The sequence below is a fragment of the Crinia signifera genome, chromosome 4 (genome assembly GCF_055691185.1).
Source record: "Crinia signifera chromosome 4, ASM5569118v1, whole genome shotgun sequence".
In the NCBI taxonomy this organism is placed as follows: domain Eukaryota; kingdom Metazoa; phylum Chordata; class Amphibia; order Anura; family Myobatrachidae; genus Crinia; species Crinia signifera.
In genome coordinates this window covers 152,711,676-152,738,898 of record NC_139220.1, presented here as the reverse complement: position 1 = coordinate 152,738,898, position 27,223 = coordinate 152,711,676, and the positions used below count along the sequence as shown (strand labels likewise).

The 27,223-nt window shown below is 41.3% G+C and overlaps 1 protein-coding gene across 1 annotated transcript in view; it reads right to left on the bottom strand.

Annotated features, from left to right (window-relative positions):
* The window catches only part of MET (MET proto-oncogene, receptor tyrosine kinase), a 133,723-nt gene that overhangs the window by 88,214 nt on the left and 18,286 nt on the right, over positions 1 to 27,223 (bottom strand). The window contains exon 2 of the mRNA XM_083182794.1: positions 15,804 to 17,009. Coding sequence (XP_083038920.1) covers positions 15,804 to 17,009 — 1,206 coding nt within the window. The remainder of the gene's footprint in view (positions 1 to 15,803; positions 17,010 to 27,223) is intronic.

Sequence of the window (27,223 nt, the reverse complement as noted above, 5' to 3'; positions counted from 1 at the left end):
AAATTTTTCATGCTTCACTAAAATCCGAAAGTGCCGCCTACATCCATCTCAGCATATATATATATATATACTTGAGTATAGGCCTACTTTTTCAGAACATTTTTTATGCTGAAAAAGCCCCCCTCGGCTTATACTCGAGTGAGGGTCCTACTTGAGTCAATACGTTTTCCCAGTTTTTTTGTTGTAAAATTGGGTGCCTCGGCTCATATTCGGGTCGACTTATACTCGAGTATATATATATATATATATATATATATATATATATAAACGCAGGCTGGTGGGGCGGCACTCAAGGGTCCTGGTATAACAAATAAGACTCCAAACTGTGGGTTCCTTTGGAGTCTTATTTGTTATACCAGGACCCTTGAGTGCCGCCCCACCAGCCTGCGTTTGTATTTTGGTAGTTTTACCTTGGAGGGCACGGGGGCAAGTATCCATGGGCAACCAAGGGGAGTGCCTGCCTCATTTGCTTGAATTATATATATATATATATATATAAATATTTATATATATATATATTTATTTTTTTCATGCGGCAGCTGCCACCAGGTACTCACTAGGGGGCTGAGGAGTGTGTGATTAATTTACATTTGCTCTTTTGTGTAACCGATGGGTGAGGAGAAGCGACCAGGTTAGGGGGACCAATCAGCAGTGACTGGCAGCCCAGCGGAGGTCCCTCTAAAAGCGGCAGCTGCAGGAGAATTCTCTTTTTCGCTCACACTGTTCCTGACTTGACACATTATTTGTGACCAGATCAGAATAGTCTGATGTGGTAACAAATGATGGGACCACACCAGGCAAGTGGTTATTGCCATAAATTATCACATGCCATTATAAAATAAGTATCAGACGTACTGTAGCAAATTTTAATGTATAAAAATCATAGTCACCATGTAAAGTAATAAAGTATAGCTATAAGGTCTGACTGTATTTTGATTTACTAATTTTAGTCAGCTTTACAACACATGGAATACATTTGCTATCCCTGATGTAATTTCATTGCAACATATTATGGGACATAACCTTACCGTGACCTTGTGTATCTGCAATCATTTTAAGCCCAATTCGGGCCATATACCGTAGCCAATAAAACCAAGTTAGAATATTAGTAAAGGCATTTATGATGCAATGACAAATCATAGGGGAAAAGAGTTATGTCAGTCGTATTAATAAATTACCGTTTCCTATCATATGGTATTTAGACTGTAGCTAACAGTTTTACTTACACTTTGACCAGTCTGCCTCTATTTTAAGTGTTTCTCTCCAGTGGTTAGCTTATATTATTTGAAGAGAGCTCTAAATAACTAAAAATGCTTGTTTAAAAATGATGTTAAAAAGATGAGACCAGCAATCAGTTGTGTTATGCCGTGTTCTCACTGCGGCTTTTACCCGGCATTATTCTCACTGCAAGGCAAATTCCCGGGTGAAGAAGTTCTACCCGGGAATTTGCCTTTAAACACAGGTTTTTCGGCAGTGTGAACGGGTCAACCCGTGTCTGCATATCCGGATCTCAGACACGGGTAAAAAGAAGGGTTTTACCCGTGTATGAAATCCGGATATGCAACCCGTTCACACTGCCAAAAATCCCGTGTTAAAAGGAAAATTCCCGGGTCTACATGCTACACCCAGGAATTTGGCTGCAGTGAGAACGGGGTATAACTGAATATGAGTAAAGTTAGAAACCCACCATATGATATATCGTACTTAAGATCAGTTTGCATGACCATTATATGGTATCCTATTGCCGGCAGTAATTTACCACATGACTTGTAGTGCAATTTTTATCAATGGTCATTATCGGACTATCCCTTTATAGCCCATTTTTACCAGGAATGTGTTATTGCATCAAAACAGGTCTCTAAGAGCTGGTTTGCTTCAAGGACTTGTCAGGGGTATTTACCTACCCCGGGAAATCCAATACCTGTGGTAATATATCACAGTTAATTGGATACTCCCCATAGTGTGTATGACCAATCCTATGTTTAATGCTGTCATTTATGTAATAATTTAATTGGATTAGCTGCACATCCATTGAGAGGATTCCACAGTTGATGCAATGTTGCTACATACAGCACGCAATTCTATATTGCACGGCCTACAGTGCAATAGTGGATATTGCATATTGTGGATGCAATGTACTGTTACATCGTAAAGCTATGCCGATGGGTTGAACTATCAGAAAGGCTCAAGACTTAAGATCTTCAACAGTCTTCATACAAATTGGACAAAGTTGACCACAATCAATTGTAACAGGTTCGCGGTTCAGATAGCAGACAGTTTTCAGTATTTGTGAATGTATTTAATTTCATACAAGCCACAAATCCACTTTACAACAAATAAAACTTCGTATAAACAACCAAAGCAAGATATTTGTCCTCTCAGTGCTCCATGTGCGTGGTTCTTAAGGGCCTTGGGGCACTGGCAGTCCAAGTTCCTGGCGCTACAATACTTATTGCTACTTATTGGCCCCTATCGGGCATGAGTGCCATAAGCAGCAAACAAAGTAAGGTTTTTTTTCCCTTCTACTGCAATTAGTCCAGTTCCCACCTTTGACTGCAGGTCTGAAAACCTGGACTGGAGCCGTGTGTTTGGGAGCCAACCCATCTTTCCCCCAAAAACACACCTCAGAGACCCATTCCTGGCTTTGCAAACAGAAACAAATCTTGAAACAACTGGAATACCCCTGGGAAACAGGGGGAGATTAGGCGCTAATAGACCATACACAGGAAAAATATATAGATAAATAATATATATGTATATTAGTATTTCATATAATACTGGTAATTTTTGTTTATTTAGCTGCAATTCTCAAAAATTGTACTAGTGTAAGTACAAAAAGCTGTGTATGTCCACGTGTTACCGTGGAAATACACAGAAAAATATATTTTGTTTCCTATAGAAACAGGAGAATGCACTTATAATCTAGGATTCCCTTTGTCTACCATGGATGAGTTCAGATGATCAAGAACAATGGAGACTGTTTGCAATATAAAAGCAATAATTTGCAATTTATTTTTAAATAAACATTAATATTAAAAAAAGACATAGGCGGCCACCTAAAACATTTCATGTACATGTACAATATACATATAAAAAGAAAAGAAAAAATGGAATGAAAAAGTGTCGACACAATGGTCAACACAAAAAAATGTATACACTGATGGTTTGGTATAATATACTTTGTGAGATGGGGAAAGCCACGGGACTTTCAGATAAATGTTCCACACTCAATGTAGTTGGAAGTGCCGACTTTGGCCCGTTAGTGGTGAATAAGTCAGGTTAGCCACATGCAGAGATTTTAAAGGAAAATAATTTTTCTCACCAGAGGACACTTTGTTTGCTGGGTTTTTAGCTGTAATTGCGTACGTTTAGCACGTGAATCTCACCCTTGGTCCGTGGTTGTGGTTGATGGAGTGTCCCGCTGGGAGGGGGGTCAGCGTACTGGTCCGAGCGTTGGAGGCAGCTCGCGGGTCTCTCTCTCCCGCTGCTGCTGGTATGTGGACGGGCGCTGGCGGCAGGTACCTCTCACGTTTGCCGCACCTCCTCCTCCCGGCGGGTCCACCTTTCTTTCAAGTGCCGACACAGCCCGTATCATTCCTGACAGCCTGTGGACGACATTTCACCTTACCCACAGACTGCATCATTTGTGTTCATCCAGCCGCAGCACAAACTAGGAGAACGCCGGGAGGAGGAGGTGCGGCAAACGTGAGAGGTACCTGCCGCCAGCACCCGTCCACATACCAGCAGCAGCGGGAGTGAGAGACCCGCGAGCTGCCTCCAACGCTCGGACCGGTACGCTGACCCCCCTCCCAGCGGAACACTCCATCAACCACAACCACCGGACCAAGGGTGAGATTCACGTGCTAAACGTACGCAATTACAGCTAAAAACCCAGCAAACAGTGTCCTCTGGTGAGAAAAATAATTTTCCTTTAAAATCTCTGCATGTGGCTAACCTGACTTATTCACCACTAACGGGCCAAAGTCGGCACTTCCAACTACATTGAGTGTGGAACATTTATCTGAAAGTCCCGTGGCTTTCCTCATCTCACAAAGTATATTATACAAAACCATCAGTGTATACATTTTTTTGTGTTGACCATTGTGTCGACACTTTTCCATTCCATTTTTTCTTTTCTTTTCTTTTTATATTTATATTGTACATGTACATGAAATGTTTTAGGTGTCCGCCTATGTCTTTTTAATATTAATGTTTATTTAAAAAAAAATTGCAAATTATTGCTTTTATATTGCAAACAGTCTCCATTGTTCTTGATCATCTGAACTCATCCATGGTAGACAAAGGGAATCCTAGATTATAATTCTCCTGTTCCTATAGGAAGCAAAATAGAAACAAATCTTGCCCCACACCACATAACTAAACCTAAAGGCCCCCATACACTAGGCCAGACAAGTCAGACATGATTGTCCTGAGCTCCCTGGCAGCTGACAGAGACATCTCACATATGACTTGGCACTTAATGTGAAATTTTTTACATCCAATAAATAAAATAAAATAAAAAACATTAGTAAGAAAGTAAGTTTTATTTATATAGCGCACTTTCTCCAACAGGACTCAAGGTGCTAAAATGAATGGGCGACCGATGATTATTTTGCATGTTTTTTTTTTAATCTCCTGTCCACCACCCGCACCTCTCCTGTCCGGCACTTCCCATTTTGCAGATCATGTGTGGCAGTGGTGCGGCAACGTTGGCACACACCTATGGACCGAATCAGATGTGATACATCACGGGTGCTAAACGCTGACAGCTGTACATACAACTTATCTTATATGCAGCTCGTACGACCTCCGACTGCAGTCTGATGCGCACGGGACCGTGCATCAGATTGGATGTCATACATATGCGATTTCGCCCAATTTCTTGGCTCGATCCACCGGAATCAGGTGAAATCGGTCCCAAATCGCATAGTATATTACCACTTTAGCTAACCTAGCCATTTGTATGGAGTATGAGGATCTCTGTAGTTCTACTTGTGTCAATGGGACAGATGTACAATTTTAAGTCTAGTTAACTGGCAAAGTGGTGATAAAGCGTTGATAAAATGAAAGGTGACAATGCACCAGCTGTAATTGAAAAAAGACAGTTAAGAGTTGACTGGCTGGTGTGTTATTACTTTCCACTTTATCAGTTTATCATCTGCCTTTTTGTCTCTTATTATGAATGCTGTCCTGTTCCATATAATGTTTTCACACATCAAGAAAGAGTAGTAGATAAGTGAAATAGCCTCCCATCAGGGGTGGTAGAGGCATCAGTAGTACTATTTAAACATGCTTGGGATAGGCATATTGATATCCTTACAAAAAAATAAGGATGATATATTAGTGGGAAATAAATAGTGCTAATTAAATGTTAGGGTGTGCCACCCCGAAAGCAACTCAGCCACACCAACCCAAGGGGAGCCGCGCCCCAAATCCATCCCCAAGACTAGCAAAAGATCCCCCCCCCCCCAATAAGCTAATATTGTGTACACCTGTACACCTGAAGGTTGGGACTCCTTCAACTTAGAGTAGCACCCCACCCACCTGATTTGAATATTATTTTACCAGCTTGGTCCCTGGTAGCCAGACTGCAAACTGGAGGCACAATATAGGTAAGACCTAAAATTGACATTTATTGCTAGTCTTGGGGATGGATTTGGGGCGCGGCTCCCCTTGGGTTGGTGTGGCTGAGTTGCTTTCGGGGTGGCACACCCTAACATTTATTTAGCACTATTTATTTCCCACTAATATATTATACTTTCTAGCACTTCACTTTTTAACCTCTAGCTTCTGCTACTTTCTTATTAATACACCTTTAGCATAGTTTTTCACTTGTGTGCTGCCCTGGGGTGACTGGCCTATGCCAACCTTTTCGGGGTTCCGCGCCCCAGATTCAAACTTAGTATTAGGGACCCACCAGAAATGAGGCCACCGTGAAGCTGGTTGGTGGGCAAATATTTCTTGGCCAATTAATATACCAAGAGCCTCTATTATTGATTAATAATATGGAGTGTGCATCTGCACCATGTATTTTTCTTTGCAGAACTACAAGTCCCAGCATGATAGCACCTCATGTATCTTGGGTGTGCATTCTAAGATCCCCCCCCCCCAATAAAAAAATAAGGATCAAATATGGTTTGAGGTAACATGTTTAAAAAAGGGGCAGACTAGATGGGCCAAGTGGTTCTTATCTGCCATCAAATTCTAAGATCTTAGTTATCCCCACTTACCATGTCCAACAGTGCTGTTTCCTGGTGATCCGTGCATTCCCTGTCCATCTACAACATGCCAAAGCTCTACATCATCACTTTAGATGCATGGTTTGCCCATATTTGAGTCAGTCCTACCAGTTCTCAGCAGCCATGTTCACATGATCAGCCTATGGTACCTAAAAATAGCCTATTTGAAGAAGCTATGGTTTTCAGTCTATTTCCAAACGTCAAAAGAAAGGGTATATACTCTACCACCTAGATGGCAGAGGATATAGAGGGCGCTTAGAGAAATGAATATGTATTGGAGCTAGAGCAGAAAAAGTAAAAAAGGTAAGTGGTGGAGAGCTAACTAATTTAGAAAATATATATAATGTGACCAATTGGGTATTACATTAATATTTTAATATAACATATCATATGAAAAACAGATAATATATATTTAATTTGTATTTTTATTTTTTTACACTTTTTTTTTTTACACTCTCACCAGCAGGGGGCCGGGAGCCACTCAGTAGATATTCATATATTCACTTCACTCTGGTCCCGGCTTGTAACGTGCAGGACCAGAGAAGCGGCTCCCTACCCATGTCCCGTGCCAGCATTCCCGGGGGTCAACCTCTGCTGCCTGAGTTTACGGGAGCCCTCCCCCACAAATTCTGGGGCAGGCAGGGAGGCTTCCATCTCCCTGCCTGCCTCCGCCCCCCTGCTCCCTGCGGCGGGTTAAAAGTCGCCAATACCCAATTGTTAACGCCACCCCACGATCAACGTCAACCCGAAGCGTGGCGAGCGGCGGCGGTACGCGTCCTCCGACCTTTTCATACCCCCACTATCCACGTCGGTGTGGAGTTCAGAATAGAAAGTGTGGTGAGCGCAGCGAGCCACCGAGCCCGAAGCGTGGCGAGCGTAGCGAGCCCCGCGCGGGGACGCGGATACCTGTGGAGCCCGCAAGGGGACGCGGATACCTGTGAAGGTATCCGCATCCCCTCGTGGGGCTCGCTGCGCTCGCCACGCTTCGGGCTCGGTGGCTCGCTGCGCTCGCCACACTTTCTATTCTCAACTCCACGCCGACGTGGATAGTGGGGGTATGAAAAGGTCGGAGGACGCGTACCGCCGCCACTCGCCATGCTTCGGGTTGACGTTGATTGTGGGGTGGCGTTAACAATTGGGGGGGCCATTTTACACTTGAGGGTGGCTATTTGGGCTCTGTGGGCCATTTAACATTGTTCCCTATGTAAAATCGGGTCAATTGGGCCATTTAATATTGTTCCCTATGTAAAATTGCGGTAATCGCGTCGGTCGCATCGCATGCGATGTTTCAGTCGCATGTGATGCGACCGACGCAATTTTTTACCTTGCGATGCCCAAGATCCAAATCTTGGGCGCCGTTCTAGGTAAAGAGTACCGTAATTTCTTATCTCCTCTATTTTTATGGAGTTCCAATTCCAGGCCCAGGACTGACCAAAGGATTTTGTCCACACCGTTAGTGTCCTCTGGCCATCTGTATTTGCTTCATGAACAGGAATCTCATAACGACTCTTAATTTTACATATGTTGCAATCAGGCTTCTACGCTCTCAAGACGGATCACCAAACCTTACAACTGTGACAAATATTCACCCACAATACATTCAAGTTGATCACTCTGTAGTGGATGTCACTTAGATGAAACATCTATTTATAATCCCACAAGTGCCTTTGGATTCTCTTATTCTGCATTATTATTTGCAACATGACATTCTAACCCAAAGTTATATCATTTATTTAAATATTGTACTGAGCCAGTGCAAAATTGTATGAAAGTCAGGAACATAATGGTTTAACTAATCAAACTGCACCTGTTGTATAAATGACTTATAAATGCTGCCTTACTAGTTCAGTGAATGTAAAATCCTCTTTTAAATGTATGCTGTTATGGAGCAGTGGAAAAGTGTGACAAGAAGAAGATATAGTAAGGTATGGCATTCCTGATGTTACATGGATTGTCATTGATTTGATAAACTAACTGTTCACTAATCCATACGTGCCTTGTATATCATGTGTATTATAATGGAAAATACCATGACTCTCTGATACTGAATGCCAATATTTCTCCTTTTGACAGGGTTATAGTTTTAGAATAGCAGGCTTACTTTGTTTAGACATGACCTTTTTATGACATACTCTATAATGCTAATCAAATACTTCTTACATATATGAAACAAGTTTATTTACATAGTTACATAGTAGGTAAGGCTGAAAAAAGACTTGCGTCCATCTAGTTCAACCTGGTATAGATATCCATTGCTGATTTGGTAGGTTCTGGTATTTTACAGACAAATTATATTTCTTATTTGTACCCATGGATGTTTTTCTCCAGTAAATGTTTGTCCAACTTTGCCTTAAACGCATTTAATGAGCCAGCCGTTACCACCTCTCTGGGAAGAGAGTTCCAGAGTTTGACTGTTCTGACCGTAAAGAAATTCTTTCTACTAGCTGAATGAAATCTTTTTTTCCATCCATCTATCTACATATCAGGGTGTATTGATTTAATTAAATTTTATTTAAATCATAATTGAAACAAAATTTAAATCACACTTAATTGACCCAGGTTACTGTGGTAGTTGCTTAACTGCAAAAGAAAAGTTGGAAGCTCTTAAGTTTGCAAAATAAATATAACCCCATTCAAGTACCCTTCTACCAACACTAGTCAAGTTCCAAACAAAAGCAACAAAAGTTGTTTGACCACAACGCGTTGTCAGCAGTGGCATCAATAGATTAGTGGAAAATGCACATTGGTTCTGAAACTGTAGCTGGTAATCCAATAGAGCAGAGGTCCTCAAACTATTTTGCTCTGGGACCCCATCAGACAATAAAAATAATGACAGGACCCCAGCAAGTTACTACAGAAGGTCATAACATCACATGTGTCATCAGCAGACAGCAGAAACATGGCAGCTTTGTTTAGGCACAAAATTATGTGAGGAGTCTAACATAACAGACAATTCAACAGATTTTTCAGACTCCTTGAATCACTGTCTGAGATTAGAAAATATATCAGCTTGATAATCGGCAACATGCAGTCATGACCCCATGCTGAGAAGGTCAGGACCCACTCTGGGGCCAGGACCCACAGTTGGAGAACCACTGTAATAGAGCAATTGCTAACAGCTACAGCATCATCAGTAGAAACAATATTTTCCACATTTGGTTTGGTGCAGTAAAAAAATGAGAAACTGCATTGCATCATAAAGCAAGGCAATTGCCCACTAGTTTATAGGTCTGTAGGCACTGATAAAGGCAGCTAACAATATTGTTAATGATTTCTCTTGAACTCCCTTGAGCTACAGAATGAATGATATAGAGCATACACATTGAACAATTTAAAAAGCTAAAGACCAAGATAAAGAGTTTGCTTTACCACTGACCATGTTGTTTTATGAGAAATGTATCTTTCTATTTATCGTTCGTACACGCTGTACAATATACACCTAGTCATACACGACACAGGCAAAATTGGACTGCATGTACAGATGAGAAAGGAGGTAGATATCCACGCATGGGAGTGGCCATTGTTGTTACCATCGTTCGTGCACACTTAACCCTTTTAGGTCTAGTCAGGCTCAACAGCCCTAGCGCTAGTAGCAGATCCAATGGTGAGCCACTTTAAAATAAGAACATTAGCATCGTTCAACAGTCAATGTAGACCATTTAAGAATAACAAAATTACAATGAATTTAAACATTTAAGCCAGACTGTTTGAATACCCAAAAAAATATCTGGACTGCAAAGGGTTAAATATATGTATGATAACAATGTTAATGATATCATTATCGTGCATTTTGTCTGCCTTTATCGCACAGTGGGCTTAACATTTAACATTAATGCTGTTTCTTTCCTTGTACAGTTTGTCATTTGTGTGTCGTGCGCTGTGCCATTCATGGTGACACTGTCATTTCAGTTAAATATATAAGTATTTTATAAGAACTTTGATGGTTTTCGCTTGGTTTATTTGTTTATTTGGTACTCTTTACTTATCACGGCGCCCATCGCGGCCATCGCGGGCATTGAATGCACTAAAAAATCGGGTGCGACGCGACCGACGCGATGCCCGCGATTTCCCATAGGGAACAATGTTAAATGTCTCAATTGACCCGATTTTCCTGTTCAATGCCTCAATTGACCCGATTTTTCCATAGGAAACAATGTTAAATGGCCCACAGAGGCCAAATAGGCACCCTGAAGTGTGAAATGGCCCCCACAATTGTTAACGCCACCCCACGATCAACGTGAACCCGAAGCGTGGTGAGCGCAGCGAGCCCGCGAGGGGCGGCGGTGCGCGTCCTACGACCTTTTCATACCCCCACTATCCACGTCGGCGTGGAGTTGAGAATAAAATAGTGTGGTGAGCGCAGCGAGCCACCGAGCCCGAAGCGTGGCGAGCGCAGTGATCCCCGCGAGGGGACGCGGATACCTGTGAAGCCCGCGAAGGGACGCGTTTACCTGTGAAGGTATCCGCGTCCCCTCGCAGGGCTCGCCACGCTTCGGGCTCGGTGGCTCGCTGCGCTCGCGACACTATTCTATTCTCAACTCCACGCCGACGTGGATAGTGGGGGTATGAAAAGGTCGTAGGACGCGTACCGCCGCCGCTCGCCACGCTTCGGGTTGACGTTGATCGTGGGGTGGCGTTAACAATTGTGGGGGCCATTTTACACTTCAGGGTGGCTATTTGGCCTCTGTGGGCCATTTAACATTGTTTCCTATGGAAAAATCGGGTCAATTGAGGCATTGAACATGAAAATCGGGTCAATTGAGACATTTAACATTGTTCCCTATGGGAAATCGCGGGCATCGCGTCGGTCGCGATTTTTTTACCTGCGATGCCCACGATCAAAATCGTGGGCGCCGTGCTAGGTAAAGAGTACCGTTTATTTTTATAAAAATCCAATTTAAATTAAAAAAAAAACCAGATTTTACAAGGAGTCAATTCAATGAACAATTTGGGGTGGCATATTAATGTGGTAACAGTGTGAAAGCTCTGGCAATTGTGCTTCAACCTGCCACCCTCTTGAGGCCTGATCTCGCCCTGTGATGGATTTTATATGCATATGGCTGCAAGTTCAGAGCGACAGTACTGTCCAACAAGTGTGACACTGTATGGCTGCAATTATCCCCCGAGGTGAGCCAATGTGCGATAATGAAACTGTACCCAAAGTATGATGTTTTGTTTAGTTTGAAACAAGGGGCCTGATTCAGCAAGGCTAGTTAAGTAGCATTTGCTGCCTAGTAAGCCCATAAACGCCGCCCGCTTGGCATTCCCCTGCTCCAGGTCAGTATCCACCCCCCCCCCCCCCCCCTTCCCCTCTCTCCCCTAACCCATAGGAACGCCTTGGTGAGTGTGATACACGTAGAAGGAGTTCGTACAAAGGGTCTGCACATGCGCAAATTATTACTAGTTAATCACCCCTTATGTTTGTGTTATCAATCTATACTGTCATGTATCTTGGAGAATATATTGTTTTCAAGAAATTTTCTAGATACATCATATTTTTATTATTGTGTTTGTCCCCAATTGTAAAGTGCTGTGGACTAATATAGGGAGTAAGATACTGTAGCACCAGTGCTGTAGCTGGGCTACAGAGCACCTTGTGCTGAAACCCGTCCCTAAGGACATGATGTAGCGCAGTGAGTGCGGGGCAGTCAGTAGAAGGAAAGGCAGCACAGAATGGAGCTTCCCGAGGATGCTTGTGTGGCTGTACAGGTGACAGGTGGCACTGTGGCAGCAATACTGGCTGCAGAGTGCCATTCCAGGCACCCCTTCACATCTAACAGAATTAAACCTATATACTGTAGCCACTGCTGGTTTATTAAAGGTCCAGGAGTTTTACGTGTAACCAATAGTATATAACTGGGGTTAAGATTCTAAAAAGTTTGAATAAGCTAATTATATTGATCACTGTATATTTGTTGTGTACTCATTGGACTATTGGACATGTAGGGTACAGAACCTGGTTATTAAATGTGTTACTGATGGGAGAGACAAAAAGTTGGCTCAATATTCATACCATATAATGTAGCTATAATGAAATGCTCTGTGAGTTGTTGAAATGTCACATATGACTTCAAAACTACAAAGAGCCTGGATACATGTGACAGCTGCCATGCTTTGAAAGAAAGAAAACAAATTGAAAGGGTTAATCCATGTTGGGGAAGTGCTGTTATTGTGTTCACCCCAAGACATTTACTGTCAACACTTAACTGATTCTCCCCAAGGCGAGCAGCTGCTGACCAGGAATACTATGTAAGGGGCCCTATTCGTTAAATTCAGTTTTACTCTACAAATGCTATTTATGTTTCTGTTTAAACCTAATCATGTTTCACAGTAGGGTGGATTCGTCTGTGTGAGTTATAATGACACTCTTGGTGTGGCTGCTGACCTCAGGATCAGACTTACATCATAGGCACTCCTACCCAGAGCACATGATGGCCCTGTATAAGAGCTGAATACAGATCCCAAACAATGTAACTGTAAACATGCACTCAGGGGCAGAAGTTCATACCAGGAGCCCAGAGATGATATACCATATATACTCGAGTATAAGCCTACCTTTTCAGAACATTTTTTATGCTGAAAAAGCCCCCCTCGGCTTATACTCAAGTGAGGGTCCCACTCGAGTCAATAAGTTTTCCCAGTTTTTTGTTGTAAAATTAGGTGCCTCGACTTATACTCAAGTATATACGGCACTTGTTGGTGGCCCTCTTCACTTTCATTTACTATCAACATCCCAATACCAACAGTCCTCAGACACATAATTCCACCAATCTAGATTCACTACCAAAACACCAGCAGCACCCAGACATTCGTACCACCAACCTTTACTTCCAACACCCCTGCACACCCACGCTCCTCCCTCTGCATTCACTTTCACATACACACAACATATTCACCCCCATCCCACTGATCATCATTACATACTTTCCCAAAATCTATGGGAGACTTTTTTTTTTGGGTAGTCCTCTGCACTCTCGGAAGAGTGGACATTTCTCCCTGTTCTCGACATCTTCATGGTAAAGTGGGCAGATTGGGTAGTGCAGCAATTCTATGCTAACTGTATCATTTTGGCCCTGCCCCAATTCAAAAATTTTTGCCATGAAGGGGTGAGACCTAATGACACAAAAAGTACATCCCCATCACTGGCCACCTGTATCATATTTAATGGTAAGAATAATTAATTTCCAACAATACAAACAGCCCAGATAAACACACTATTCCCCAGCAGCACCCTAACACACACCCCACACCCTCCCTCCTACATTCACTGCCAACATCCCAGGGGCCAGAGTTGGACTGGGACGAGAAGGCTCCTCCAAGGAAAAGCAGTGGTAGGGGCTCATGCTTAGAGGCTTATTAGTGCATGGGTTGGGCTCCTTGACAAATATATATAATGAATACAGCTAGACACACACTCCTTCCATAAATAACTAGCAACACCCCAGCACACAAACACTACCTGTTGCTGATAGTATCCGAGTAATAGATCTACACTGTCTAGTCTGCTTAAGGTCGACAGTTACAATAGGGCAACAGGTGCAAAAGGTCTAAATGACACTGGTCAACTCACAAATGGTTGGCAAATGTTTTTTGTGTTTCTTGCATTTTGACAACATTTGCTAGATTTACTATCCACATGAACTAGAATTGTGGCAAGTGAGGCACGCTCGTGAGGGCGTACGATTTGTACTGATTGTGGTTACAGAACATGAAATATACAAGATGTTACCAAAAAAAACAACCTAAAAAGCAAGTGCCAACCTTTTTTTGTGTTTACCATTACAATGTTGACCTTTTGACCATATCGACCTTTTGGACCTGTCAACATTAACCAATGCCATCTATATGTTGATTTTATTGACCTAATGCAAGTCGTCCATATGGTATTGACCTTTTGACTGTCTATGTAGACTGTGTAGAGCATCTAGACTACACCAGTTGCTGATCTAGGTCTTCCATTCTTGATATTTGCTTCTCCAAAAATAATAGCAGAGGCAGGAGGTCCTGAGTGTATGATGGAGAAGAGAAAGCAAAGGCCAACCACAGAACAAGTCCTCGGTGTCTCCTGTATTTACACCCCTGCATGTACCGTGAGATTCTTTTTCTTTGTATTGTCTGAATTTTTTACAAATAGACAAGTGAGAGTATTGTTTAACATAACAATAGGATGTGATGCTTAAAGGAACACAGCATATTTTTGGGATACACTGCATGAAAATGTTAATTTGCGGTAGTTGCGGTTGTACTATTTATCGAAAAATTAGACCTGGGAAAAGTACATGAAGAAGTAAGGAAACCATCCTGCTGCAGATACTATCACAGCCGTGCAAAGAGGGGGGGGAAATCCATTTGTCTACTCACCACTGAATGGATTCCCCCCTACCCAATGTGGAATGCCACTTAAGCCAAGACTGTGGGGAGATTGGGCCCACTGCTGACATCAGCGGCCCTCCCTCCCCACGGCTGGGATACACTTGCATTTGTCGGCGGGACTCCCCGAATATATATATATTAAAAAAAAGATTCCCCTACCTGTTGCACCTGCTCGAGTGCTGTGCATGAAAATTCACAATATGAGTACACTGTGAGAATACCTTAAAGGACACAGAAAGCACCCTCTAATTTGAGTCCTACAACTCCTTAGGACAAGGCTGAGAAACAGCACAAGGGCATACTTTAAGGACAAATAAATCTTATTCCAATTTGATCAAATTTGTCAAGATCTGATTTATAAGTACACCTTGCCACACATGCTAGTCATTTTCATTGATAAATAAGTGTATGGGCTACTTAAGCCATCTACAAATGTAGTAAAAATCTTTCCCACGGAACTCTGTAATCCTCTTATACATTAATAGATATGTATTGCCCCACTACTGAAATCACCTCCTGCAAAGGAACCTGTAATGAATCCTGTCCATTTCAATGAAAAAAGTTTAAAACAGGTCCCTGTGCATGGGAATCAATGCTCCCCCTTTGACTTTTCCTGAAAACTACTTTAAAATCATAACCTTGATTTCCATAAAGGAAGGAGAGCCCCAGTGTCAAGTTACTGTTGTTTTATAAAATGTATTGTATTTATATGCCTTAACATTATCCATTGATATCTAAGCTGTTTTTTTATTTAAACATATGAGGAGACATGTCACGCAATACATATTGGGCTTATATTAATGCCCCAAAATAAGAAGGATGAAATTATGGCTAAGTTAATTGTTTCTTATTTTCTTAAGTTTTTCCAAAGATGTTATCAAAAAGAAGTACAAATTTTGGCCTGAAAAACATGGTCAAAAAGCAATCATGTACATCTATGTAATAATATTCTAAGGTTATGTCTTTTTCATACATGCATGTAACAATCTTACTATAGACTAGTAAGTCCGCTCGAAGCAAATGTTTCGAAAGCTAGATGTAGTTTCACTTGGCGCCAACAGAACAGACACAGACACTAGACATATATATATATATATATATATATATATATATATAGATGATTGGCTTACAGTAGCATCACTGAAGTAATAAGAATTGCAGGTAAGTGTTGAGTAAATATGTGAAGCTCACCTTGTGGACACAAGCACTTTGATTGGCTCTTCCATAGAAGTGTTCCAGACATTTGGTGTTATTTCCAACTTTAGTGCTGAAAAATTCATTGATGGTCTTTATAGACACAGCACACACAGCAGACCTGTTTGTCACTTCTGCAGAGTCTGGTTTACTTTGGGCAAAAACAGCATAAAGGATGTCATCTTGTTTTCCGAAGAGCATCTCATTGGCAAAGGTCTCCCCAGCCTTACTTACATATGCAGCTTGCAAAATATTGAATTTCTCATCCATAGTTGATCTCTTTCTCCGTCTCTCTGTATAAATACATTCAATGGGAATCTCGATATAGGAGCACAGGTCGGAGTCTGAAGAACAAAATCTAATAATTCTAGAGTGAAAGGCTTTGGAGTCCAGTGACTCTCGCTGTACTGTTAAAAAGTAGATAAAGCCGCCACTTTCAAATGTATGAATATATCGGATAGGATAGGAGTCTCGCATAAGTGAGGGAACATCCATGTAGGAATGATCTGTGAGAAATTCAAAGCCATCTTGTGTTTCTTTCTCTCTACGGACTGATATGGAATGAAAATTGGAATGTGATCCTGTTACAGTATTTCCCACATAAAACCTGACAAAGTTGTCCTTTTCTGTTACCAGGACCTTGCTTCCTAATTCACTGACCACACAATCAGGACAACTGCCTTTCATGTTATTGACCTTGGAAGAGTACAGGCAGTGGACATCTTTTGCTATGTCCCAAGGTCTATCAGTGTTCAGCATGTGTCGTTGGCATGTACCTTGGTGTATACTTCCACAAATTATAAGTTGTTCTCCGTAGAGGTCTTGGAAAAGTAGTGCTACATTGACATTGTCTATCCAGGTGCCATTGGATGATTGTCCTCTCTCCAGACAACCTTCACAAGGTCCACCACAGTGTGACTGCTCCAGCACAGGTCCTGTTTTGTACTCAAATACTTTTGTAAGGTTTTCATTCAATACATAGATTTTATTTACAGCTCCCACATACACAAAGCCATTGTGCAGGAGGACGTTTTGTATCGGTGTATCACTGGAGAACGACAGGAAGTTGTGTTTTATATCAAGGTTCATCTCGGACATCTTTGCTGCATCCTCACATTGTTCCAGGCTACTCAACACTAATCCAAAGATGATAATTAACACTGAGGTAGCAGGCAAATTTCCTGGCATCTTGACATAAAGAACCTGCAAAGTAAAAAGAAATGTTAAACTTAAATAAATGAACAGTCAAGCGAATAACAACGGCGTATGTCTAGACAGTATAATGAAGGCACTTTGTGATGATATAATAATTTAGCAAAAATAGATTTACAGCACATTTTAACAGAATAGTACACTTGATTTGACTCATTATAAAACAATACTGGCCTGTGTCTTATGTGGTATCAAGTCTAATTTTATCACTGCAGTGATTGGGTTTACTCAGCTCACACTTTGCTTTTATCCTGAACTACAATGGTGTGGATTTGATGTGGCTCATGGTGATGAATAATGTGACATTTCATGCTCTATGAAGTGTTGAGCTGTGGCTTCACACGTGTTAGTGGCACAAACATACTGTGAGTCACACATTGTGTTGTTTTAGTTTTAATGCATTACCACTATTGAGTTAAAGTAACTGTAATCTCAAAATTGAGAGGAAAACTCAGACATTATATTCAGGAACAATTGATAGGAAAATCACATTTTAATGCATCACTTTTCCGCACAAGAATAACCTACTGTGTATTGGCTGGCATAAAATGCTAGGCTAGCTGCCATCGGAGAACCTGGTAACTCTGATGACAATCTCTGAAGCCTCCTACTTCTGTTAAATGCAAGAATTATTTATGTAATTCCCTATCCATGTTTTAGTTAGAGACAGTTAAACCATCTTTATTAAATACATGATTTCAAAAAATGGTTCCCCTGTTCCCTAGCTGTGCATGACATTAGTCACTAAAACTTTCCATAGACCAGCCAGAATGGGGTGGGGGACGTGGTTGGACATTCACAAAGGGGAGTTAACTAAGAAAAATAATGAATGTGTTGCTCAGCAGTAAATTATTAACATTTGACAGAAGCCACAGTATAATTTTGTCCATTATATAATTGCAGCTGTTTAAACTGATCACCAAGCATATGTACAGTAACTGTGTGTCCTTAGGCTATGTGCACATGGACGTTAGGTAATTCCAGCCCCGCCCACAGTCCTGCTTTTGACATGTGAAAGGAAGGATGATGAATTATCACAAAAACATTGTTAAAGTATAAGGAAAGACCATAATGTAGCCCACAAGGCATCTTTCCAAGCAGCCGACAATAGGGACAGGAGAAAGTAGGAAATGCACTGCTCTCCATATACTGATGACTGATCTTCATTAACGTGTCATAGGACAGAAGGAACTGCATGACCACCAGGTTCATAACTTAAATTAGACAATATTTGGAAACAATTTGACATTTTATATATATATATATATATATATATATATATATATATATATATAGATATATAGATATATACATACAAACCAATAAAAGTGTATAATTATGCTCAAACCATGTAGGTTTCTTTTGAAGCTTCTGCTGCAAAAATAGTCCTATTAAAACAGTTCTTTGGAGTTTCTACCGTATCAGGTTCTCCACACTCTGGTCACCTTAATTGACCGCCGCTCCCCAATGTAACAAAGACCCGTGTCCAGCGGGTATTAGAATTCTGCGGATGTGGAAAGACAGAGCTGTGTGGCAGTGTGACGCTATCCCTGTTCCACCCAGTGTCTGGCGTTTCCCAGGTACACAGAGCACGGTGTGGTGTTCTGATATCCCGGTGGAGAGAGGCTAACTGCTGGTGCCGTGGAGTGGTAGATATAAAACCTTGTGGTATCTTAGCCCACACCTGAGGAATTGTCCAGGACGAGTACCATCCTCTGGGTTTTTTATGTGTGAAGATTTTGTGTCTTAATAAAAAAACGTATTACACTATTAGGCGCCCCCTCTGTCTTTCCACAACCGCAGAATATATATATATATATATATATATATATATATATATATATATTACAATATGTGGAAGCTCTGCTAGAAGGGAGCTAAGTCTTTTCGGCGACCACTCAATCGTAGCGCAATTCTAGGAATTTTGTTGTTTTCTTTATATATATATATATATATATATATATATATATATATATATATATATATTACCCAATAATCCTCTACGCGCTATGTATGCAAATCCAATTAAGAATCTGTAGCAATGGCTGCCTTACCACTAAGTCCCTAGAGGGTTAAGGGACAGAAAGAACAACTGAATATGCAATTGTGGTGTGGCGCCTAGAATTAATATATAAAGTCCATATATATGGTGATCCCAATGTACAGTGAAGCAGACCAGAGGGTTTCGTCCAATTTCTTGTTTATTTAATATCCTTCAAATTTGTCACCGGCAAAACCGCGAGAAATGTCCCAACGCGTTTCGTCTAAAGCGACTTCATCAGGGGTAACATCACAAATTCTTTTTTCAAATAGGAGAAAAATTACTCCTCCAATAAATATCGGGGAGAAGGAACAGTTCTTCTAAACCACTTTTCGCTTTATCTCTATAGAGTGGAATAGGAGCGAATAATACGCTTAATAGTATAAAAGTGTGTGAACACCATTAAAATTCTAGGAAAATGTTTTCCTTCCCTGTATAGTGCACCTCTCTCTATGGGCCTTATTCTAGTTCCCTCTTTCTGACAAAATCCTTCTTAGATGGACAAAACCATGTGCACTGCAGGTGGGGCAGATGTTACTTGTGCAGAGAGAATTAGATTTGGGTGGGGTTTTACTTCAAAGTGAGATCTATATTGCAGTGTAAAAAATAAAGCAGCCAGTATTTACCCTGCACAGAAACATAATAACTCACATAAATCTAATTCTCTCTGCACATTTTACATCTGCCCCCCTGCAGCGCACATGGTTTTGTCCATCTAAGAAGGATTTTGTCAGAAAGAGTGAAGTAGAATAAGGCCCTATGAGTTCTATCTCCAACAGGGAAGGACAGCAGACTCACATATATATATATATGAAGATGCGGGGGCGGCGGCACTCGAAATAAAGACACAGCAGGCAGGTATCCCGACGTTTCGAGACCACTAGGTCCCTTTATCAAGGTGCACCTTGATAAAGGGACCTAGTGGTCTCGAAACGTCGGGATACCTGCCTGCTGTGTCTTTATTTTGAGTGCCGCCGCCCCCGCATCTTCATATACACTGCCTGCTACCACAGTCAGCACGGAGGGCACAGAGTCACAAGCCTATTCCCTAGGAGGGATACACTATACTGCTACCCCTTGTGGAGTGCCGACCTAAGGACTGTATATATATATAGATATATCTATATATATATAGATATATCTATATATATATAGATATATATGGATACAAAATAATAGTATGAACAGTGCTAAAGTCCAAACAATGTAATGCTAAGAAACTCTTTGAAAAAAGAGAGGCTTAATATCACCAAAGTCCCACAATATGGACTGCAGCTCCCTTTCCAAGTATCCAGGGTCCGGATGAGGCAATCTAGGAACAACAAAGGATAAAGGTGCGCTCCATGGTACAGGTAAAAGAGTTTTATTATGGAGACATAAAAACGTACTCCAAACAATGATTAAAAGCAATTGCTCGTACCAAATACAAACATGCTGTGGGCTGAGTACCAAATGAGATTATATAAATACCCGGGGCAAGCTGCTCCAATGAGAACCTCAGGTCATCTGAAACCAGATGACCAGGGACGCTGGATCGGAGACAGGAGCTGGAGGCTAACAGCATGGAGAGATGCCGGAGCCTTAGCAGTTGCAGGTGTCACAAGCGACGCCCTTAGGGCGTATATGTATATGATATCCACACACACACACACAAAGTCAGAATCCTGGCGGTCAAAATCCCCACCGCTGAAATCCCGGCACAAATAGCGTAGCGAGGTACCATGCCTGCTGCGTGGCGAGTGCAGCGATCCACGTCCCCCCCTTGTTGGGATTTCGGCGGTCGGGATTCCGGCGTCAGGATTTTGACAGCCGGGATTCCGACCGCCGGGATTTCATACCAATCCACTCACACACACTCATATACATATATATAGATAGATAGATAGATAGATAGAGAGAGAGAGAGAGAGAGAGAAAGGAATAGAAGTGTGCTCTGTACTTTTTCACCACTTTTGTACTACAGAAAATATACAGAATTAAAAAACAGTTTTTATTTGAAATTTTTCGTGTATAAACATATGAATGATCCAACACCAGAATGAAACTCTCACAGATATGACCCTACGCGTTTCGTCAGCTACGACTTCCTCAGCGGTGATCTGAATCCAGTCTAGTTAGTGCAATTGAACTAGTTCTCTTCAAATAAAAAAAATTGTAAAAACTGACGACATCAGACTTTGTAAAAACTCTGTCATGCAGAAAAAACAGACTCCTATGTACCCAAAAGTCCGACGGGTATCACTTGAAAATAGCAGTTAAACAGCTCATAAACAGGTGTCACTTTAACGCTTGTACTTATTGGTACACTCGATTTGTCTGAAGGGATTCCTATCACCAGTGTAGTGACTGCTCAACACAGAACAGAACAGCCACAGGTGTCTGACCAAGTGTCACAAATTTAAAAATCCACACGTGACCAGGAAAACATGAACTGTGTGGGGTCCTGTAGAACGAGTTTGATAACCACTGCACTAGATCAATCAACAGTATTTACTGATTGTTTATTATCAATTATTGTTGCCCATTGCAATTTACAATGCACAATGTTTGCAATTTGCAAACTGCAATAATTCTCAATGTGCTTAGTGTTGTTTCATTGTGTTTAAACCTACCTTTAGCAAAGCACAACAAGTATTCAGTAAAGTAGTAAACTTGTGACCTTCTTGTAACCTTGTCAAGTTTGTGTCTTTATCAGTAAGCTAATAGCCGTGTGGGAACTTTGTAAGTGATTAATGATATCAATAATTACCAAAGCAGACATTTACTGTTAAATCGCTGGGGGCTTGTAGTGGATTCAGGTGTATTCTGAACAAAAATTCTCACTGAAAGTAACATATACATATATATCAGGGTTGCCGACTTTTTAATGCTCCTCTCCGGGAGAAGCCCGGAGAGGAGACTTTTCTTACCCGATCGGGGGGGCGGGGCTTGACGGTGACGTCATTAAGGGAAATAGTAGAAATGACTGATATCCATGGAGGGGGTGGGGCTAAAATGACGCGATTGTGCCATTTTAGCTCCGCCCCCTCCTCTGAGACCCGCGGATTGCGGCATTTACATGCCGCGATTCGGGGGGTTCAGGGGGGTCCCCCAGATTCCGGGAGGGTTGCCCACCCTTCCGGGGGACCGGGAGGGGGAGCCGATTTTCGGGAGACTCCCGGGAATTCCGGGAGGGTCGGCAACCCTGATATATATATATATATATATATACAGTATATATGTATATATATATATAAATATATATAAAAAATTGTAACGTAATTGTAACATGCTCTATTTGAACAGCTTTCCTATATAGTTTACTTATTGGTTTTGCTTTTTCCAATACTTGTTTGATTTTAAATGTGTAGGTTTGTGTGGGGTGTGTGGTGTGTGGTGTGTGTGTGTGGGGGGGGGGGGAGGGGCAGCGTTGAGTGAAAATCTATAAATGGAGAGTGCATGATTGTTTCTACACTATTTTCTTTTTTTTTAAGACTAACGTAAGAGTAACATTTTATGTAACCTGGGAATAGACTAAAATGTAGAATCCCATTGTTAAGTCATATATGGATTAATCTTAAATATAACAGTGAAATACTAGCATCTTTTATATACAAACATGAGTTTGTCAAAATAAGCCATTTCCCAAAGTTATTTTTTGTTTTCTCAACTTTAATGCTTAATGCCTAATTTAAAAATTATTGTTACAGAGTCATTTTCTTCAAAGTAAAATTTGTTTGTTGTAAAAACAACGCTGGCACACACCTATCTGCATGTCGGAGCGTCGGGCAGGAGAATTAAAAAAAAAAAAAACGCATCGGATTGGATTGGGAGGATCGACTTGGATACCCCTCGCGGAGGCGATCGGGTCGCATGCGATACATCACACGTAAAAGAACCGCATGCGATGCATTGCATGCAATCCTGCTGCCAGGGAACGTCCTGGACTGCTCCCCCTTGATGGCCAGCACTGGGGATGTTACAATATATACTGAACTACTCACCAGCTCTGATGTATTTGTATGCAAGAACCCATATCTGATGCGTTTTGCTCCTTTGATAACCAGAGCCTGGAGCACTGTAACTTAAACTGGAAGATAACCATTTCATTTTCCTCCCAGGGCCATCCAGAGTGCAGTGGGCAGCATTAGAGAAATGACACTGTCCCTTTGATGATTTGCACAAATTTCTCATTATTTCCGTCCTCATAACCTTTCCCAGGACAAACTAAAAAAATACTCAGAAGAATGATAAGATATATTTCCCTGTGAAACTGATCTTCTCTCAACAGGTGTTTCACAGTTCCAGTAAATCAAAATATTCCCCTTCATTACGTGCATGTCTGCTTGTGTCTGGTGAGTAGGGAACCAGATGAAGAACAAGAAGGTTACAGATCACATATTAATCAGTAGAAGTGATTGGACCCAGCTCCCTGTACAATGATAGACCCAGTAGCTTACCTCTGGAACATATTAATAATATATAACATACAATACATGAAAACCAATAAAAGTACAGCATTCATACTGTACATAGGTTCTGTACATGGAAATCACCTAATGTAAAATAGCCCTGCCTTATTATGTTATGGGTATCTGCTTCAATGATGCCAGTTATTGTCAGAGCTAAAGCATGTGGAGTTACAGTAATTAATTCTCTGCATAATAATAGTCAGTGCAGTAAACCATTAAACCCCCATACTAACATTACTGTATGTAAACAAAAAGATATTCATGCTCTAGCACACATAGCCTGGGCTGGTTGCCACTAATGCAAAGAGACTAGTGTGAGGTCCCCCTTGTAGTCACAACCAGCAGCAGGCTATACAACCTGCAGTGTGCAGTTCCTCTTTAGTTGCAGTACACATGCCTAATAAGCACTGGTATCAATTGTCCAGGGGAACTGGGCTTGCAATAACATCACTGTCATCTCCGATTCAGACCTGCTCGCTAGGCTGCGTATGTTCACAGCCTAGCGATCAGGTAACACCCCCCTGTGCAGGGATGCGAACGGATGTGTATGTGAACACATCCGTTCGAATGTGGCAACAGAGAGGAAATATAGTTTGATGGTTACTTATTGTTGAATGATTTCTTCTCCTGTTGCCGGCGCTCGCAGTCCGCCACGTCACCCAGCGATTTCCACCAGAACACCTAGCATTTACATGGGAATGCCCATGAAACGCTGGGCATTCTCATGGCTGCGATTATCTGCCTCTGCGTCCTGCCCGCAGTCTTAGGTGTGTGCACCCGGATAATGCACATGCGCAGAAATGCGGCTGCGAATACGCCAAACATCAGTCCCTGTGCGAACGAACGCCGGCTGCGAACAGACCAGAATAAGGTCCTATGTGGGGTCTTAATACACTTCACTTTAACAAAGAGGGTATCTGATAATATTCATCACAAAACTTTACTCCTACAAAGTGCATTGTGACCCCCACATGGGATTTAGCCACATTTTTATACACTGATAGAAAATGTGTATTTCAAGCAAAAATGGGCTTTCGCCCAACAAATTAATCTCTCAATCTCTGGTTCTTAAAATGCAATTTGCTTGCTGGACATCCTGACTCCTATTACAACAATAGTTTGTACAATTAAACAAATACGGAGCATTGGATTTACACTGCAGACCTTACTAGTAATGATATCAGTAGCACCACACCAAACATGCTGGAATACATACAGCTCCAGTTAAAAAAAAAAAAAAATGGGATCAGGATCCCAAATTTATAATATGACAATTAAAATGAAAACCATAATGTAGAAAATCAATACATTCCCAAATAGATCTAATAACTTGGATTTAGCAATGAAACCCAAGCAAATTATGCTACTGAGTTTCTGAGACTCACAGACGCTAGACACACTGTATATATATATAGATGATAATGGTGCTTTTGTGTGATTAATATACATTTTATTGTGTTCACTAGAGTTTTGTAGAGTTTGAAATAGTAAGACGAATGTAAATGTAAAAAAAAAAAAAAAAATCATATTTGCTGTGCCCTCTCTAGCTGTAGACCGGTGGTTCCCAAACTCGGTCCTCACTACTAGCAGTTCATGTTTTCCAGGTCAACTGCAGATTTTTAAAACGTGACAGTCTGTGATGCACAGTGGATCTGTTGGGCAATCTGGAAAATGTGACCTGTTAGTGGTCCTTGAGGACAGAGTTTGGAAGCCAATGCTGTCGACCTAAGAAAAATAATTGAACTTGTCCCATAGCTGCAATATTTCCAAATATTGTTTTCTTAATGGACTACTTATAAATAATCTCCTGCAGAAATACTTCTATATAAGCTTGCCATTATAGAGTGTAAAGAGATAATGACATTAGTGTATGCCAGCTTCAAAGACTGCCTTTTACATGTAGCATGCATTTCATCGGAGCGCTGCTGACTTAAAGCTGGCCAAAGTTCCTGTAACTGGCTTTCCGTGTTTATTTTGCAGACTACTGTTTAGACAGTAGTTTGCTTGCAGGGAAGTTAAAGATTAAAGGGAATGTGTCAACAAAGATTTAATAAAGCTCCTATACTTCTCATTACTGTTTTACATGTAGCACACAGTACTGCTTTTGATATTAAGACAAATGTATTTTTTGCATGGTCTGAATGAGAGATTTCATTGTCTGTTGTCTACAAATGAAAGGAAAATTTGATCCAAATGGTATTTGGGTTATAGAAAGAGCTACTCTTAAGTTCTATACATATTTTGGTACTTATGTATTATCTGGGCTCCCATGTTAAATGCACCCCATTTTTTCATACCCCTACTATCCAACTACGCATGGAGTTGATTTTATATAGTGTGGCGAGCGCAGCGAGCCACCGTGCCCGAAGCGTGGCGAGCGCAGCGAGCCCTGCGAGGGGACGCGGTCTCATAAGAAAAACGGGAGCCCAGATATTACATAAGTACCCATATTTTTAGGTTTTGTAAAAATACTTTTTCATACTTTACCATAAACCCTGATGGAAAGCGCCAAAGTGCGAGTATTGCGAGCCATGCGAGGGGACACAGTACACTAATTTGGAGGCCAGGAAATCCAATCAACAAATTGACACAAAAAAACATGAAAAACTAATTTAAACCTGATTTTATGCTGACAATTCCCATGTTGACCATTTGATTGTGTCGACCTTTTGTCTATGTCAATCTTGTGGATGTGGACCATTTGGTGCCATCCTACTGACTTTCCACCTAGACACATTTGACATATCATACCATAACACAGCTCGGGAGGCTGCAATGCTGAAGTGGTACAATAACAGACTTTGTTTATCACTATGTGCTATTAACTATAGAAAAGTCCTACATATGTAATTATCTGTCATGTGACAAAATGTGTCATTCTATGTACTTCCATATGATTCTGTAGTCAGGACAAACAACAGTAGCTTTGTCAGAGTCCTGCAATAACTTTTAGATGCCAAGAAGCTAAGAAACAAAACAACTAAACTGTTCGCTTGTTCCAGTACTGGCTATAGTTCAGTGTTATTCAATTTTGGTACAAGGAGTTTGTGATGAGTCACTTATTATTCCCAGGAGCTGATGTGAGAGAACACATGTGATAACACAATGCTATCTTAAATCTGCAAACAAGGGCATCAATCACTGACCTTCAGTGGCCTTGTGTAAGATACTCCACATGCCGGCAAACTTGGAACAAGTTTGATAATACATTAGAATAATAATGAGAAATTAGCAAGAACATAAACTAGGGATGCATATGGTGAAAGGTACATATAGGGGACGCATACGGGCAGATCTGGTAGCCCGACCTAGCAGGAAGATTGATCAGGTTATTTACATGCGTGGGTGACCAAATGGATGCAGGACTATTTGTCTACAACAAGAAGATAGACAGCCATTAGGTCGACACCATTAGTTTGACAAATCAATAGGTCGACATGCCATTAGATTGACATATCATTAGGTCGAAATGCCATTAGGTCGACACTGCCATTAGGTCGACAGTGTCTAGGTCGACAGTGAAAAGGTCGACATGGGGTTTTTCACTGTTTTTTTACCCAAATGTCGACACAGTCGACATGGACACAGTTTGAAGTGAACCGCAGCCCCTCGCATGGCTCACTTTGCTCGCAATGCTTCGGGCACGGTGCCTCGCTGCGCTCGGCACACTATTTTATTCTCAACCTCGCCCTAGTGGATGGTAGGGCATGAAA